This window comes from Dermacentor variabilis, chromosome 5 (assembly GCF_050947875.1).
Source record: "Dermacentor variabilis isolate Ectoservices chromosome 5, ASM5094787v1, whole genome shotgun sequence".
Taxonomy (NCBI): domain Eukaryota; kingdom Metazoa; phylum Arthropoda; class Arachnida; order Ixodida; family Ixodidae; genus Dermacentor; species Dermacentor variabilis.
In genome coordinates, this window is record NC_134572.1 from 71,231,463 (window position 1) to 71,249,672 (window position 18,210).

The 18,210-nt window shown below is 51.8% G+C and overlaps 1 protein-coding gene across 1 annotated transcript in view; it reads right to left on the reverse strand.

Moving 5' to 3' along the window:
• Positions 1-18,210, reverse strand: part of Polr2H (DNA-directed RNA polymerases I, II, and III subunit Rpb8) — a 131,346-nt gene that overhangs the window by 27,645 nt on the left and 85,491 nt on the right. The window contains exon 3 of the mRNA XM_075692813.1: positions 5,392-5,566. Within this exon, the coding sequence (XP_075548928.1) occupies positions 5,392-5,566 (175 nt within the window). The remainder of the gene's footprint in view (positions 1-5,391; positions 5,567-18,210) is intronic.

The window sequence follows — 18,210 nt, forward strand, 5'->3', positions numbered from 1 at the left end:
GCGGCTGCAGCGCGGGGTCGCCTTACGCCAAGCGCTGCCCCCTCTTCCTCCTCCGCACTTCACCGCCGCCAAAGCGCACGAGAGAGGGGGAGAGAGAGAGAAACCGCAAAGCGCGGGACGCGAGCGTCCCGGGTTCCTCCCCCAACCCCTTCCACATCCGAAAAAACTGCTACTCTCCTTTGCCCACTCGCAAGCCACCTTCCCTTACCCTAGCGGTCCTCGTCGGCCAAAAACAATGACGCAGGCAGGCACAAAGTAACGTGCTGCTGCTGCTGCTCTGCCGTCCAGAACAGCGACGGCGGGGGATGAAAAAGAAGAAAGGACAAAAGAGCGAAAGGAAGAATTAGGCGCACGAGTGGAAGGAGAGGGAAACAGTAACGGACAAATGGAGTTTGGGCACGGCGAGAGAAAGGGCAGAAATCTAGAGGCTCGTATGGGGAAAACAAAGGAAGCGAAAAAAAAAAAGCGCCAGAGACAGATTTTCACGGACCGGCCGGCCCGGTACGCCGTACGTGCGGTTTTGCGCCGAGCGGTCCCCCCCCTGAGCCCTCGCTCACTGCAGTGCTGCTCTCTCCTCGCCCACTTGGCATGCACGGCAAGGGCCCACGCCCCGCGCAGGGGTGGTTCCGGTCGAGAGGTCCACCGCAGCACGGTGCATGCACTTTACTGCTGCCGCTGATGCCGCTGCTACGGCTGCTAGTGGCCAGCTAGTGGCCGGTAGGACGTGCACACCACAGTTAGACCGGGCAAGGAAAAATGAAAGCAAAGAAAGATGAAACGGGAGTCCAGTGCAGTGGTGACAAGAAGCGGCAGTAGGCCGAAAGAAAAGAAATAGAAAATGGCGAAGAATGGGCACGGTGACGGAAGTATAGAGCGCCCCGGAATGGGAGAGTTAGTAAGACAGAAAAAAATGTATAACAAAAAATTGTTTAAGCTTACAGGGAAATAAAGTTCGCTTAACGCCAGCTAACGACGTTAACAAACGACGCGGGCAGATTAGGCGTTTGAAACAAAGCAGAAAGCGAGAGTGGCAAGACGTAGGGGAAGGCGCACTCCGCCTGCGCGCTTGTTTTTGTTTTTTAGAACAAATGGCAGGCAAGAAGTTTCGGGAGACAAACGCGAACAGTGTGCCATAAATCTCGTTCACCGCGGGACAGCCTTTGCATACGCACGAAAAACGAGAAGGCAACAATAAAGAAACCTGAGCGAAAGCCCACGAGCGAAGCAGTAAAATACATCGAGCAGAGCGCGGCGAAACCCACCAGAGAACCCAGATATAGAGATGTTCTTTTTTTTTCTCTCTCATACTTTTGTTTCACGACGTGCTTTATCCGTAATGCCTATTCCACGTAGCGATGCCTATGCCTTTCCCGTCGAACTTCCGGCGCCGTCGTGCGGTGCAGCCGAAAGCGAGCGCGGCACCAGCGGCGCACAGAAAAGAACAGCATGCCAGCCAACCCCGCTCTTGTCGCGCTCGCTGGCTACGGGGCCGCCGGGCCGCGTGCCACTGGGCGATGCCAGAGGAGCGCATCTATTTCGGAGGAGCGCCCGCCCGCGCCTCCGAGCGCCGGCTCGGTTTTTACAGCTGCGCAGAAAACCGCGCGCGGCATTTCCCGCGCGGAGAGCGAGACACAGAGAGACACTGCGAACAGAAAGGCTCACGCCCAAACTCTCGGTCTCTCCGGATACGAGCGCAGGAACGTCCTGGGCCACATGGAAAGCCGGGAGCGGGAGCAGACGGCAAACGACGAACGCGAAGGAGCAGCCTGCCGACGCAGAACCACTCGCCTGACAACGAGACGAATGACGTCTCCAGTCCTTGTCTCTTCCTGCCTTTCGCCTGCCCCTCTCCTCACTGGGGTCTCTCTCTCTCTCTCCATCGCACTTTTCCTACGCGAGCTCCTTTTTTCAGCCATCGCCGGTCTGCAGAAGTAATGGACGCTGCGAGCACTCTCGGGAAAACGCTCGACTAACGTGCTCCACAAACACAACCCCAATCTGAAGATTCGCTCGGGGCATCGAGAAAGGGCTGCTTGCCGAGACGGCGACACGAAGATAATTTCTTTTGGGGGTAAACGAGCCGGACAAAAAAAAAATGTAAGGAAGAAAAATAAAGAAAGAAAGAGCGTTTTGCGGCGATTACTGCAGTCTCTCCGTTATTCCTGACCCGCAGCCCAAAAATTCTCGCTAGTTTGGTCCTAGCTGTCACTTTGAAAATGGTGCACGGTGTCACAAGAGTCCACTTCGCTCTTCAAATTTCGGTGCAACTTCACGTTGCAGCGCGAGGTTGCAATGCGAGTGTTGCAACACCCCCAACCCAACATGCAGACTTCGCAAGAAAACACTGCATCGCTGTGCAAAAGGCGAGGAAGTAAGATTTTAGCACGACGAACCGAGTCGACGAAGGAGTCTGAGAAACGCCGTCAATTGACGATTCTTCTATAAATATTTTCCGCTCCCATAAAAAACGCAGCTCAAAACACTGGTTATTTTAGAAGTCCTAAGCGCCCCCTTGCAAGTGGCCAGACTCATTACGACGTACATGCAGGTATGACTGGCAGAAGGCATCGACTGCGGGACGCGCACGATTCGTGGCTGCCCATTTGCCCTCGCGTCTGCCACCCGAAGCCGATGGCGTCTCACAGCGTCAACAAACGCGCCACGACCTCGGCAAACGCGTATCGCGCGCCATGGTTGCGGCAGCTGCGCCCTCCGATGTATTGAACGGGCTGTCGCGGCGACGGGGTAAATAATCACTGCAGCTGCGCCTGCATTAGAGTAATGGGCGTTAACGAGGGCAGCCCGCGCGCAGGAGACGCCAGAGCGGCACGCGTCGCGTTGTAGATCCGCGCGAACGAGCGCGCCACTAAAAGCGAGCTCACCGTCGCCAAGGGGACGCGGCGCCGCGAAACCGCTACACATCTGTGCAGGAGAATCGATGCCCCGAGTGGGCCCCAACGCTGGCACGCAGTCGCCACCAAAGGCCCTGGTCACCAAAGGGAGCAGGGGGGGGGGGGGGGCAACGGAAAGCGTTTACAAGTCAATATCACACATCGAAGGCATCACGCTACCACTAAGAGTCCTCGGCGCGACAACGAACATTGAGGGCAATTCGCGCCTCTGCGGCTGCGACGGCGCGAATTGGAGGCACTACAAAGCGCAGGGCGGAACGTGGCTGACCATAAGGATTGCTTTCCCGCCACCGGTAATCTTGGTCTGGAGCGGTATGAGAAGAGAACAAATACGTCACGCGTTTTCTACTCCGGGTTGAATCAGCCAGAAAACGCACCTAACCGCCGCTGAGAGCGGCCACAACTGCGTCGAGTCAACGATCACAGCAAGCGACCCTGACAGCGGAAATCGCATCTTTCCTGCACAGCCCCGAAGAGGTACAGGAAGCCGAACTTAGGGATAACAGTACGGAGGCAGTGGGCCAACAGAAGCAACAGAAACGCCTTCGCGAAGAAGCCTCAGACGGTGCAGCACAAATAAACGTGATCAGCAATAGAAACGTCGCAATGGAAAGCGGACTTAAATAGAAGAGACGTCACATACAGTATAAACGTACGACACGAAGGACGACACGTGTCAGACGGCGATAAATAAGCCGCAAAAGAGAATGCTTTCACTCGTAACGAGACGTCCACAAATGGCAACATGTCCCGAGTCTTGCACTGGACTAGATGTCCAGTTGCGTCTAGGACAGCTAGTAAGGCTATTAGTCGATCGGTAATGTGTTGTTTCCTGAAAGAGTCGAACAGAAGACAGAACAAAGGAAATGCCAAGAAACTTACGTTCGTTGGGGGCATCGATGATGTGCGACTGCCGAGACCGACTGATATACCACCAGCTGTGTTCACACAAGTCATATGCCAGTGGGAACCCAGGGTGGTACACTGCCGAGCTGGGCGCATCCAGTACAATGGTATCCGCCCCAATGCTGCTCCGCTTGTGTATTTTAGGTACGTTCAGGCAGTGCGTCTTTTTTTTTCTTTTTTCGTTTGTTCAACACCATCGTTTAATACAAACTAAAGAAAAAAAACTCCTTGCAAGTGTTCCACCATAGCATCTTTTACGCTCCAACACTGTCTCTGTCGTTCCCCCAAACTGGCTTCCTCCCCAGTGTTGAGTGTGGCTAGATGTAAGACACTAATGCCAACCTTCCCACCATTCCCCATTTTCCTCACTATCCCTGTCGATTCCCTTTACATCCAGATCTGCTGTCATGCAAAACTTAGATATAGCTGACAAAAATGCTCGCATTTCAACTCGAGCTGGTTTCGAACACGCCTAACATGGGCACAAAATTACTCAGCGGTTTTGTCGATGCTCTGCTGCTTTCTTTACTACTAACCTATTCATCCCCTGGGGCGTTCGCATAGGAAAATGAAATGGAGGAGCGTTAGGTAGCGCCAACTCGTGATTTTGATTTATTTGACTGCAGTAACCAGCACTTTGACTAAGCAGTTTCGATAGCGAACTATCAGGATATAAACTGCAAAACCGAGAGTGGTCGGCAAGACTGGAAGGCGCTACAAGGTCGGGCGACGAGACGAGCAGCGCTGTGTGCGCATCCCCTTAGTTGTCTTTCACTCTGGCTTTACTGCGACACACGAATGACCACAAAATAGCACGGCCAGCACACTTTTCAATTATTACTGCGCAGCTTGCCCGCTGCTTTTCTTTCTTGTGCGGTGAAGGGACACCATTCATTCTAGACTGGTAAACATATTCTTAATCCTGTGCATTCGTTAACACGGCGGAAAAATTAAGAAGTTGCTCATAAGAGAAAACTAAGGCCAAGGTTTCTTCTTTTAAACTTTCGCTGAAACTGCAACGGCTGTACTGCGACGCCACGAATGTTTCTCGTATATCTGAGTCGTTTTAGCGCAAGGAAAGTTGTTAAATCCTGCTAGGTCGAATATATATGCGCTCCTAAGAACGCAATACAGTGGTTTATGAATATCCAATAAGCTACACGTGAGAAAACGCCGTCAAAGACGTGACACCAAGCGAAGCTGATGCGGGAACTTCAATGTGGCGGCGCCACCCGAGTTTTTTGGGCGTCTCTCCTGGCTTACCAAGCCTTCTCTACGGCTAAGAATGTTCTAATTGCTATTTAAGAAACATAATTAAGTGAATAGGAAAAATTATTATTTCGCTCTCGTTTCGACAAAGACATGGTGGAAAGCAAGGCGTTCGAAGTCAATAATGGCGCGCAGGCTTCGCTGTAATCATTAATTAAGCAACGTGCCGGCCGACGCATTTCGGGAAAGCGTGCATCGCGGGAAAGCCGGCTTGGAAGTTTCCCGAAGGGTTCCTCCTGCACGTTAGCACGGAAGGTGCTATCGAACCGCTAAACCGGCACGGCAGCCCCTGAAATGTACTCACAGTCTGGTGGTCTCGCCCGTGATGTCGTCCCCTTCGATGCGGTAGATCTTGCCGTACATGACGTACTCGAAGCTGTCCGCGCGCGACGGGCCAGTATCGGCCGGGTTGTACTCGCCGTCGTCGGGGTAGCCGTCCTCGCGAAGGGTGGTCGCGATCACCAGCCGAAACTTGTCACCTGCGAGCGATAAAGACGCATAAGCTTTAATACCGATGGCCTTCACGAATTGGTAAGCACGCTGCATGCCAAAGAAAGTTTTCTCGCCAGCGGGCGCCTGACCAAAGCTATGTCAATTGGTCGATATCACCCACGTGAATTTCTTTTCTTTTTTTTTTACTTGGTTTATCAGCAGCTCTTGTAAGACGTGCAGCGATCTGGAATCTTGTAACCAAGGCGGCACACGGGCACTAAGGCCAATGTTTGAGGAAGCAGCCAATCATAGTTTTCCAACGCCTATTACAGTGCATATTAGACATGGAGGACTGGAGATATGATCTACCTTTTTAATAGACGTATAGCTAATGCGCTGTGCCAAAGCCAAAGCAAGCGCGGAAAGCAATATTCCTCGAACGCCAATTACTGTTCCCTCTAAAGCTGAACCCGTACTTTACATAAGTAGCACTGGTAGCGTCAGGACAAAAGTAAATAAAACGAGACAACGTGCCAACAAACGCAAGCTTGGCACAATGATGGGAAAAGGAGTTTTCCATGAATGAATTAGAGCGTAAGCAATGTCACAAAAATGTAGAATGTCCGGGCCATCTCTTATTACCTACGGTGGAAAGCAGATCGCTGAAATCGACGCCCAAGGCTGTATGTTACAACACAACATAAAGAGCTTTGCATGTGTCGGAAACAGACACGGCTGCTTTGAGGCAACCGCGTCTTCTCTTCCATACTTCACGAGAGTGTTTTGCCTTCACTAAGACAACAAATCAAAGCAAGATATACACTCGCAAAGCAAGCATAGCCAGACACAAGAGGAGTTTCCGGTCTAGATTCGGCCAACCTCTATGAGAACAATTTGAATGACAATAAAATAAATAAAATAAATGACAACGAGCCAATTCAGAAAGCGCGTGAACTGAAACTGCGCCATGCTTTAACTGTAACGTCCCCGCGAACGGAACTCTGAACGTTGTGCAGAGCCTCGAAACGTCCAAAGCAAGATCACGGCACGTAACAGTCGAAACTCAGTTTTCTACCAACGTGCTTATAATTCCTACTGCTACGGCGATTCAGCTCGGCTGTACGAGTTGCGAGACGTCTCCAAAGGACGTTATTAACGTCGGTGCCACCTAAGAGAACAACAAAAGACAGGCGCGACGTGGCAAACGAAATTTGGCTCGGTGCACAGCCTACGAAACAGCAGAGGCACGTGCACAGAGAAGGGCGAAAAATATGGCAATGCCGGCTACCACGAGCTTCCCCGTTCATCTATTACCTCTCTCCTCCGTACCACAGTGCCGTCAAGGGCTCGGTTCACTCGTTCATTAAAGGCGCCGCTACATGCCCGAACGAACAAGCGCGCGCGCGCGTGCTCGCTCTGCCCGCCTAGCAACGCCCCGGGCGCGCTGAAGATAGACAATGGCGGTGGTGTGCCTCCTCCCTCGCATGTCGCCGCATTATCAGCTCTTCCTTTGACCAGGGCGGTCCAAAGCGCATGCTTGCACACAAACACGACAACATGCGCCGCACACATCCGCGCGCACGCTGGTCGCCAATCGCTTCCGGGGTCGAAAACAAGCACCGGGAGGGCGAGATTGCCTCGGCTGCGGAGGCAGACTTTGGCAGCGACCGCGTGGCCAGCTCACCGCGTGGGAACGGCCCCCTCCTCGAGCGGGATGACGCCGAGGCGATGCGACTCCCTTATCGCGGCCGTGGGTTCGCGCCCCCTCGCCATGGTTACGCCGAACAACGGCGCCTACACAGCAGAAAGTCTAACGGGGACGGGCTACCCCGCAGTGGAGACGGCACGGGCAGAAGAACGGTGTGGCTATACCCGCGCTGTGGTGGCACAGGGGATATATGGCGTTGCGCTGCTAAGCTCGAGGTCGCATGTCGACGGGAGCGATATGGAAAATGTTCGTGTACTTAGATTTAGGTGCACGTTAAAGAACCCTGGGTGGTCGAAATTAATCCGGAGTTACCTACTACGGCACACCTCACAATCAGAGATCGTGGTTCTGGCACGTAAATTTTTAAGTCGGTGTGGCTTCTCTGCGCCTGCTGAAACCCTGTACAGCTGGAAAAAGAAGGTGAAAAAAAAAAGAACAGGGACCCGCCATGCGGAGACATACCTATATTACAAGAGAATAGCGTGCAGCGATTGCGACAGCACGCTAGATAAAAGTTACTAAGACAATGACATAATGGGCAAACGTCCAATCGTCACCCATAGGCTTAGATTCCACATAAGCAACTCTATGCAGCGAAAGCTACGGGTTGTGTCAGCCAACCAGAAGAGAGCCAACGAGAATGGAGCTCCTTTATTGTCCGCCTCTGATCGCCTTCCGCGCAATTTGGAAGGAAGCGTCAGGGAAAGGATTGGCAGTGCACAAAAGACGAGCCCTCCTCCTCCATCTGAAACATGGCCGGCTCTTGTTTTTTGATCGGCTGACACGAGCCCTATCATACAATGCACGGAGTTTGCGCGTCCTTCACCAGTACAAGGGTGTCGACCGAAGCGCTTGCGTGGAAAAGAGGGGGTCTTGGACGTTCGTGTGTGTGAGTGCGTGCGTGTATGTATGTGAGAGCGCTTTCTTGGGCTCTTATGCTTGTTACCGAGACAGAGTGCCAACTTGACCAGCTACAAGTTCTTCTAAACGCCCGAAGACGTCCTATTAAATATTACGCGCATTAAGAGGTCCGAGGTGAGAGTCCACGGACGCTCATCAGCGCACTGATGGCCTCCCCGAGTGGCCTCTAGTGCCTAAAACTGCTGCTACGGGGAGGGGGGGGGGGGCGTTGATATGAAGGCCGGAACACGTGGCTCAAAAAGAGTGCCGTTTTCTGAAGACCGCTGTCTTGCGCTAGTGCTGACGCCCAGAGGCGAAACTATGCGACAGTCGACGAAAACGCGTGCATGCTCTATGCAAAGCTGGAGAACAATCAAACTAACTAAATATAGCGGTTCTCCCGCTCTGGTCTATGCGGCCATATTTATGTAGAAGATACGACAGTTCAAGTCAATCCGCCACGAGCCACAAATCAACTTCGTACAAGGCAGCTGTTACCAATTGAAAAAAACTTATCTGAGAATATTTCTCGTGTCTGACAATGCATGAAAAGGTCACTGCTACGACGCTGGACTACGCCCAGATAGAGGCGACTGCCAGTGGCACGGCTCGCAGAACCACATTCTCTGGCGCGATGCGGAGAGCTCGGTTCGATTCAACCGCACAGCGAGCGGCGGTGGAAGGCCAAACACAAGTGTGTCCGCGTGATACGCAAGGCCACACTCGTATCGGCCGTGTGACAATACCTGATCGCACAACAAAAGAGAGAAGGCGGGCATGCCGGCACACCTACCGCGATGGCACAATCGCGGCGGGCCAGATAACACTGCCTCGGTGGCACGAGACGAGCGTGCCCCGTAATGGGACGCGGGGGAAAGAAAAAGGGAGACGAAAAATAAAAAGAGCGCGGCTTTGTGCGATTCCGAGAAGTAGGCGTTGCACTCTGCGCCTCTACAGCACATACCCCCTCGCCTTTCCTTGGCCTCCTGCACCAACCTCCCCTTTTACACTTCTATTTTCAGAATGGATTCCAACAGCGGAAAAGGGGGTCTACAGGAGAAGGCAACAGTGATGACATCGAGTTACGTCATCTACCGCAAAAGACCCGGCATGCTGAGCACGGATTACGAAAAACAAGGGTATAATGAATGATGACAAGTATTTAGTAAGAAAAAAAACGGAATGTTGCGAACGAGCCATGCCTACGATCAGCAAGTCAAGCAGATCACCGTATCACGCCACTAGACTTCGCAAACCACAAGAAAGCGGTAGCGGTAAGCTTCGACGCAGAGGCATCAGTCGTTAAACACGGTGGCACGTTCAATAAGACGTCCCACCGCAGTGCCAGATATACGTTCCGTTATACAGCTTTCATGCGCCACTAGTAGAAAGATTTCAACAAGCTTAGGAATCAGCAACAGACGCAAGCGATCTGAGCGAAATCAAACCCAAAGGAACCGAGCCCGGCGACGCCGTGCGGTCCGCGCCGCCTGGAAGATCCACGATGGTGGCGCTGTGCTCCTCCAACCGAACGGCGGGCGTATTCCAGATGGAACAGCAGAGCGTGTCACAGCCAAAAAGCCAGCAGCAGGAGTGAGCGGCAGCGGCCGTCGGCGCCGCAGCTTAAGGCATCTTTGAAAACGCTTATCAGCTAAGCGTCGATGGGCCGTGGGCGAAGACAATAGGTGGCAAAGCGCGCGAATGCAGCCGATAGGCTGGCGCTCCCTCCCTCCCTCGCTGCTCGCAGTTCGCCGCGCTTTCGTCCCTCGTTCCAACGGTTCGCGCGCTGATGTGATGACGAAGCCAACGATCGACCCATTGAAGTTTGAACTGGCCACGGGGCACGGGCCTGTTTCCAATCGCAGGGGCATGACGCAAAAGGCCAATTAATGAACGTCCTTAGCCAACAGCAGCGCCGAAAACTCCAGCGACGCCCCGCGGCGTTGCTTCGCGTCACTAGGCGGCCACGTCGCCGCGAGCCAATGTTTTCGCGAACGGAGCGCTAAGCGCTAAGCCGAAGTCATCGCATATGGCTCCCATATCCGATGACTTCGGCTTAGCGCATGCCACATAGTGGACGAAGTTAGGGCTGTAGCCGTGTGCAACTGCCTCGCAGCACAGAAGTCAGCTTCTCTGCAATGCCGATGAGATAAGCGTTTCACCCAAAGGTCTGGAATGCCTATTAAGCCTGGGAAGCCAGCACGCAACGCGTGTGCTGGGGGAGGCAACCAGCGTAGCTGCCGCGCCCTAAACAGCGTCATCGACGCGGCGCCTTGGTGAAGAAAAAGGCGCAGCGAAGAGGGAACCTGACAGCTGAGCTAAACTGTAGAATACGCCTACGTCGGTAAAAGTGGAGAGACCGACAATGAAGATGAAGCAGATCATACTGGCCCTGCGAAATCATTCAAGTCAAAATTCACTATCACTAATCAACTCTATTGCCCACTGTACGTTCGCGTCACGTCCAAGTAGGCCTCGACTGCTTGACAAGAAGCTGTGCAGTAAGGTTTCACTGCAAATAAACGTAACAATAGAAAGTCAAATGATTGGCAGTTCTATCTCGTACGAGCATGGCCAACGACACGGGCGGAACGAACGGTATATAGGCCACGAAACATTTTCGTTGATCCGCGCGGCACACGCGTCCTATTCCGGCAGTGGGCACAAACCGAAGGCGTTAGTCTCCAACGATTGCACAGTACGCCACACGCAGTAACGTGCTGAAACAACTCGTGCGTCAGAACGGCACGTCCAGATACTGCTACAAGGAACCTACGGTTTGATAACGCTACCAGTGCACAACGAAAAGTTCTCGGGGCTTCAAAACAGAATACCGTCCCACGAAGAAACACTGCCCCCCTCGATCGACGCCCAGCAACGACGGGCTAATAATGTCAGCCATGGCAGAACTACCACTCTCACGTACCGCCCCCAACGCTGGCAAAAGATACGATAACGACGACAGAGGAAGTAGCAGAGTAGCCGTGCCTGGTGACGCCGTCCACGCCCGGGCAAATCATATATATATATATATATATATATATATATATATATATATGTGTGTGTTAACCGAGGGGCCCGATATTTATTAATCATCGCATAAGCAGCCAACAAAGACACCAAGGACAACACCGGGAAATGACTTGTACTTACTAATTGAATTTTAAAAAATGATAAATTAATGGAAATGGAAGTGGATGGGAGAACGGCGCCGCGGTATAGCTCAATTTGTGGAGCATCGCGCGCGTAATGCAAAGATGTGGGATCGTTCCCCAGCTGCGGCAAGTTGTTTTTCCATCCATTTTCATTTCCATTAATTTATCATTTCTTTAATTCAATTATTAAGTACAAGTAATTTCCATTGTGTTGTCCTTGGTGTCCTTGTTTCGCGGCTTCTTACGTTGTAATACACACACACACACACACACACACACACTAGAATACGCTCCGCTCGAGATCCCTTTACGCAATGGCAGACTGTCTTGACAGTCCGGCATAACGATCCCTTTTATGTCTTCCTCGTTTTCACTATTCATTTTTTCCCTTTCTTTCTCTCCGTCTTTTGGGTGTGGAATAATCTCTCCGATTTCTATATGCGGCTTTCAAGGAAAGCTGCCCGTCGGCCCGATAATCTATCTCTCTCCGCAGTGTCCCGCTTCAAGTTCGCCGTTCCCCGCAAATCGCCCTGAGGCAAGTGTGTGTGTGTGTGTGTGTGTGTGTGTGTGTGTGTGTGTGTGTGTGTGTGTGTGTGTGTGTGTGTGTGTGTGTGTGTGTGTGTGTGTGTGTGTGTGTGTGTGTGTGTGTGTGTGTGTGTGTGTGTGTGTGTGTGTGTGAGAGAGAGAGAGAGAGAGAGAGAGAGAGAGAGAGAGAGAGAGAGAGAGAGAGAGAGAGAGAGCATCTAATCTGGACCAGCGCTGCCCATATACGAACGCCGCGCGGCGAAGGCACGCGCCCACCTTCCGCGGAGCCTTCCCGCAACAGCTGGCCAAGAACAACACGTAAACGCCGAAAAGGTCGCACGGGCTCGGCAGGCCGAATGCGAGAGCGCCGTGCGTACGCCGATGGCTGGCGACCGCACAGGAAGGTTAAACCCAACCGAGCGCAAGCTGCCGTGTCGGAGCGCCGAGAACTCAAGTGCGCGGACTCGCAGAGAGTTCGAACGTGCCTTTTCCAGCGGTGAACTTGCGGTCCCAACAAAGTTCAACGTTCCAGTCCTGTGTCCAACCAGCCGCGTTATTTTATTAACAATAAAGATAGAGATAGCTAGAGGTGCTTTAAAGATGTCACACGTACGAGACGCCCACTTAATCTGCGCTTAGAGGGGATTTACCTGCACACCAGAAAGAGTGTCCTCCATAACCGGCACTGAGCATTCGTCAAAGACTGTCATCACTTGCGCTACGACTTGAAATTTTGCGGGCTCCTGCTTTGCGGCGCTACCGCGGCTGGCAGTTGCCTTGTTTAGCCGCTGAGAAGAACACCGGAAGCTTGCCAGGGCCCGGTGTATGTAAACATCAGAATGTTCCATATGTTTTAGTTAAACGGACAATACGCCACTACGCCACGAGACTAACTGTATTCGCATACCACGCCTTTCAAGCAACAAGTCAGTTACAGCGACAGCGGCCGTACTGCGTAGAGCAATGGACGGCGTAAATGTGAAGACAGGATGCGGCAGCACCAATTACAAGTTAGAAAAATAATAATCAAAGGAACAAGAACTCTTCATGCCATAAATTTTAGCAATGCTTCACCAAAGATCACCAGCTGCTTATTATACAGAAACTGATCTCATTGCATTCGGCCAAAGAAAAAAAAAAATACTTGTGGAGGTGGAAAGCCTTTGCAAACAAATGAACCATCACAAATCTACGACGGTGCCCACATTCGTCCTAATTTGTGTACGAAATTAGCTAGACTGGCTTTAATATTCTTTTTCCCTCTGAAAACTTGTTCCTCTCATTTTCTTTTTTTCTTTCTTTCATCGAATAGACGAGGAAACAGTCACAAAAGACTAGCCTAAACTAATTTAGTTCTCCCTGGCGTCTGCCCCAACTGCGGATTACGGGCTGGCTCTTCAAGTTAAGAACAGTTGACAAGCTTTATACCACAGAACAACTGGTCGAAAGGGGAGTTGAGGGCACAATATAAGTTTCCTTAATAGAAAACGTCAGGGACATGCACCCCTGAAAACAGCATCAACGTTATATCTCAGCGTATGCAGCCTATCCAGTTTATACATAAACGCAAGACGCCCGCACGTCGCGACTCCTTCGCCATGCCCTCCAACGGCGACAGGTAAATTTCTGTCCTCCTTCTATTAATGATGTTAACCTTATTTTGAAACTTACGCCAGTTTGCGGTATGTCTTTGTATCTATGTATCTATGGCCGCGCCTAACCTCTTTCTCGCCAACTTGTGTCACTAGGTAGCCGGTGGCCAAATGGGCAGAGTACCGGGCTGCAGTGCCGGGACAACCAAGCTCAAAACCAACCGCCGGACCAACTCGGGTCACTGGGTACGTAAACCTGGATACGTGGTGCTCTTCACTGAATCGCTCTGACGTCAACTTGGATCACTGGGCATGCGCCACTGGTGCTACGTATGTGTTGCTCTTCAATGGGTCATCTTCGCCGACTCAAGTGCGGCCCTGCAGTCCCTGAAGTCGACGCGCGTGCATGAACAACTCGTAATGGACGTCAGACGCCTATGCAATAAAGCCTGCGAACTGCATCAGAGCGTTGTGCTGCAGCGGTTACCAGACCACTGCGGAATACGAGGCAACGTCCTGGTTGCCGACCATGCTGCAAAAGCTGGACACGACACTTCGAGCGAAATGGTCCGGATACCTTTCTCGAGAAAATACGCGGCGACACTGGTATGTGCGCACGCTTGGCGTCTCCAGCGATCCCTCTGGACGGATGCCAGATACCAGTACGGAACCCTAAACAAAATAGATCCATAGTGCGACTTTCACATGCCGCGAGGCCTCAACAGACAAGACTATCATACCTTTACCGCATAAGACTCAACGAAGCCTACACAAACTACTTCAGGTGTAAGATTCAACTCACGGACTCGCCAATGTGCTCTGAATGTAACGTCCCTGAAGACCTGCGACATGTTCTGTGGGACTGCAACCGCTACGCATCAGAGAGAGAGTCTCTGAAGGCGTCACTGCACGTTAAACGGGACTCGAGCTTGACACTACAGCGCATTCTCGGACCATGGCAAAGCACCACCAGTGCGTTACGCGCCACGAAGGCGCTGCTAACGTTATTGCGGGCCACGAACCTTAACAAAACTTTGCAAACATCTCTACTCTCTCTCTCTCTCTCTCTCTCTCTCTCTCTCTCTCTCTCTCTCTCTCTCTCTCTCTCTCTCTCTCTCTGCGTGTGTGTAGCATGTCAGGCGAACAGCGGGGCTAACATCTCCAGCATACCATTAAAGCTTGTTTCTCTCTCTCTCTTCAATGAACCTCTTTCATGCAAACATGGAGCACTGGGTATATGCCACTGCGTACTTGCCGCTCTTCAATGAATCAGGCTTTGGTATCAACTTGAGTCACTGGTTATTTGGCACCGTCTTTCATAATTATATAAAACATATCATTGACAATTACCCACGAACCCTAAGATGGATTGCTACAACAGCATTAAAGTCGCCTGTCCTGTCTGAAGGGTGGATGAACCACCGTTTTTATTTCTCTCTCTCTCTCTCTCTCTCTCTCCTTTTGCTGGGGCACGTTCTCCTCGATGGACCCCATCAGGTAATGTTGTCACGATTGTGCGGGTCATCTTCTAGCCTCGCACGATTATTTTCGGCACGTGCGCCACAAGAGTAGCTCTGCGAGAGGAACGTCTTATACCCAGCGTCAACCGCACAGCGTAGGAGCATCTTAGAAGCCGCCTCATCCTCCTCCCGATGGGTATTTCGAGAACAAAGGAATATACACATAGAGACCACTAAGCACCTACACCACGCGCGCCCTGCTCTCACTGTTTCCATTTTAACTCCTCTGCCTTCACCACGTTTTACTGAAGTCAATACGCCCGTCGCGACTAATTGCATCTTTTCTACAGAAGCTTTTTCTTGTTGTTGTTGTTCAAGGTGCATTTTTAAAGCCTCAGCGCTGGCGCCGTTCCCTTTGGCGCTTATCTCGCCTCTGGGACGCGCTAACAGGATTGATGGTGTATTGCGTTACAAAATAAATGCCGCAGACTATGGGGAGACGCCGTAGCAGAGCGGTAACAATTAGCTTCGACAACTGCAGTTTCTTCAAGAAGCGCACCGAACATGGCCGTCACGATCCGGAACGGCACCGGCGACCTCGCACACAGCGACAGATCGAGCACCATAGTCGCTTTGCAAGCGTGGCTGGTATGCATGTCGCCACGAAGGACAGTCATCATACAAGCTAGGGTGTGTGTCTGGGTAGGTTGGGGGAGGGGGCAGAAGAGGAGACCATTCGTGTTCGTTACAGCTGAAGCAGCAGTGTAAACGGAGCTCTCCGCTGTCCCACCACTCGAACGGGCTCTCCAGACGGCGTTAAATTCAGGGAGTCGAGGTGGCCCTTATCTCCCATCCTGGGAGACAATGGCTGCGCCGCGCATGCCGCATGCGACCCTCAGTGAGAGACAGGCGAGACATGTGGCGCCAAATGAAGTGCTCCGCGCCCGGATGTAAAGGGGAGTTTGTTCGCATGAAGCTGCGACAAAGAAAACCCGGCTGATGTCGGTCGCACGTCTGGGAAACCGTGTGTCATGGAATAGTACGGAATGAATCTCGGTATCACGATAAATGTCGATGTCGAGTCAGAAAGTTCGATGCGAAGAAATCGGTGAGGTCAGCCGAATTTGTTTTGTCTGTAACCTGGTACTACTGCGCGGTCGGCAGGCTAAGAAGGAAAATGAAAGTGAGAGAAAGTGCGGTGAACTTTGCACACGAACGATGGTCATACATGACCTGCGGGCAGGACGTCACGAGACACAGCTGCCAAGACACAGCTGTCAAGTGGCGCTAAACTGCCTGGAGATGAAGCCACTCAGATAAAAATCACAAGAGCGCTATTGCTTCTCGCAGTACCCTTTGAGCGTCGTTCCACGCCCCCAGAATCTTCTCTACGAAAGAGGTCGAACGTCCAATGGAGACAATATACGGCATTGAGCGTCCGGCATTCAGTGCTCTAATCACGGCAGTCCCAGAGGCTGTGCGCGATAGTTTCTAGAGAAACCCACGCGTGTAACAGTTGGTCTCGCATTCGCGGCCTTTGTTGTGCAAAGCGGACATTACAGAGCGGGTGCAATGAAAACCGATTACTTGTTCGATCTGTGGTGCCTATTATGGACCCCGTGCGCAGAGGGCAGATGAAGAAGGAGTGAACTGCCAACTGTGTGATGCAACTTCGAACAATTAAGGATGCTGCGCAATGCTTCCTCGGTCAAATGCTGCAGAACTCGACGCTCACTTTACTGTCTTTAAGCAGGCGGCTTAGATGAAATTAAGAAAAAGAGCGTGCAATTTCACCACAATGGCAAGCACGCGTAATGGATTTCGAACGGCAACCTCGAGAAGTAGACGCACAGTAATGTAACGCAGTTTTGCGCACTAAATGATGACGAATGATGGCTTGTGGAATAACAGAATACTTCTGGCAAAATAGGGAGGCAACCGTGCGAATCCAAAGCCTGCCGATTCCCATTCACGGCTCTAAGCATACACCTACGTGTCCGAACGACTCGTTGAAAATAAGTTGCACATTGTCATTCTCACAATGGTTGAACACCACAAAAGAAAAGCTATGAGAGCACGCAACTAATCCACCTCTCTTTCAACTATTCGCCATACACAACTCGAAGTTTCTTGCAGAATGCTGAAATATAAATGTGACAAAGCCAAACCCATAGATACATAGGAAATGCTCGCGGTAAGTAACCCTCACCTACATCACTTTTTATTTGCTTCGTTGTTGCCGCCAAGTGTGCGTGCGAGTGCACGCTCCATAGACAATGCGCATGCGCGCAGCGGGACACGGGTTTGCACGTTACAACCCACCGGCGACCTTAAGAGATACCAGCCACTTCGTCGCCCGCGCGAAATGAGAGTGCAAACAAACGGCCCTCCGTAACACAAAGAGAGAGAAAGACTGATAGATATCTAACGGCCGTCACGCCGGTATTTGTGCAAGTTCAGAGTCGAGCGGACCCTGCGCGCTTGCATGCCCGCGCATACGCGAGCGAGCACGACGATTCGCTCAATTACTCATCGGACTACCAACGATAAAGGCTGTTAGCCCGAACAATGACGGCCAATGCGCGATCGGCAAGGTCACGCGCGCCTATCACCGATAGCGATCGGGGACATCGCGACAGACACCGGCCCTCCATTCTTTTCTTTTTCTTTGCATTTCGATCACGTATACGTAGGCGTCGGACGCAATACGCTAAATCATGCAAATTTGCTTCCGCGAACAAACGCACTAGGCAAAGTCGGCACCGCCCACCTATACATACTGCGGCGCATCCATACATTACGGTGAGCATTGCGACGCTCGATTGGTGGGTGTCAGGCAGCATGCCGCATAGATTCGCGTAATAGCCGCACGCTTTGCGAGAAAGGCTTTGTGAAAAAATATGGCTGCGCGTATCGCAAGAATCAAACAGCGATCTTGTGCGAAGGAGTTCAACAGTGTCGGCGCGTTTGCGTTCGCGAAATGGAACAAACCACCGAGCGCAGGTCGGAAGAAATTTGCCTAACTTTTCACGTATCAGTGGACGGCGCTCACTTGAACCACATTGGCAAGGTACAACAGCCGCCGACGAGCGGATATGTCTACGGCTCGTCTCGGATATATGGTATTCGCACGCTGTTTCCTTCACAAAAATATATTCGTAAAGCTAGGGACTGGAATCGCACGAGCGTAAAATCTATGCGCAAATAAATTCCATACTTTCTGTCTCAAACTCGGCTGTGCTGCTATTACACGAGTGTGAACAATATTACAGCAAAGTCAGCCCGCTGCATGCTCTACACAGCTAGCACTGCCTGCTACAGTCGGATACAACTGAAGTCTGCAGTGAAGCC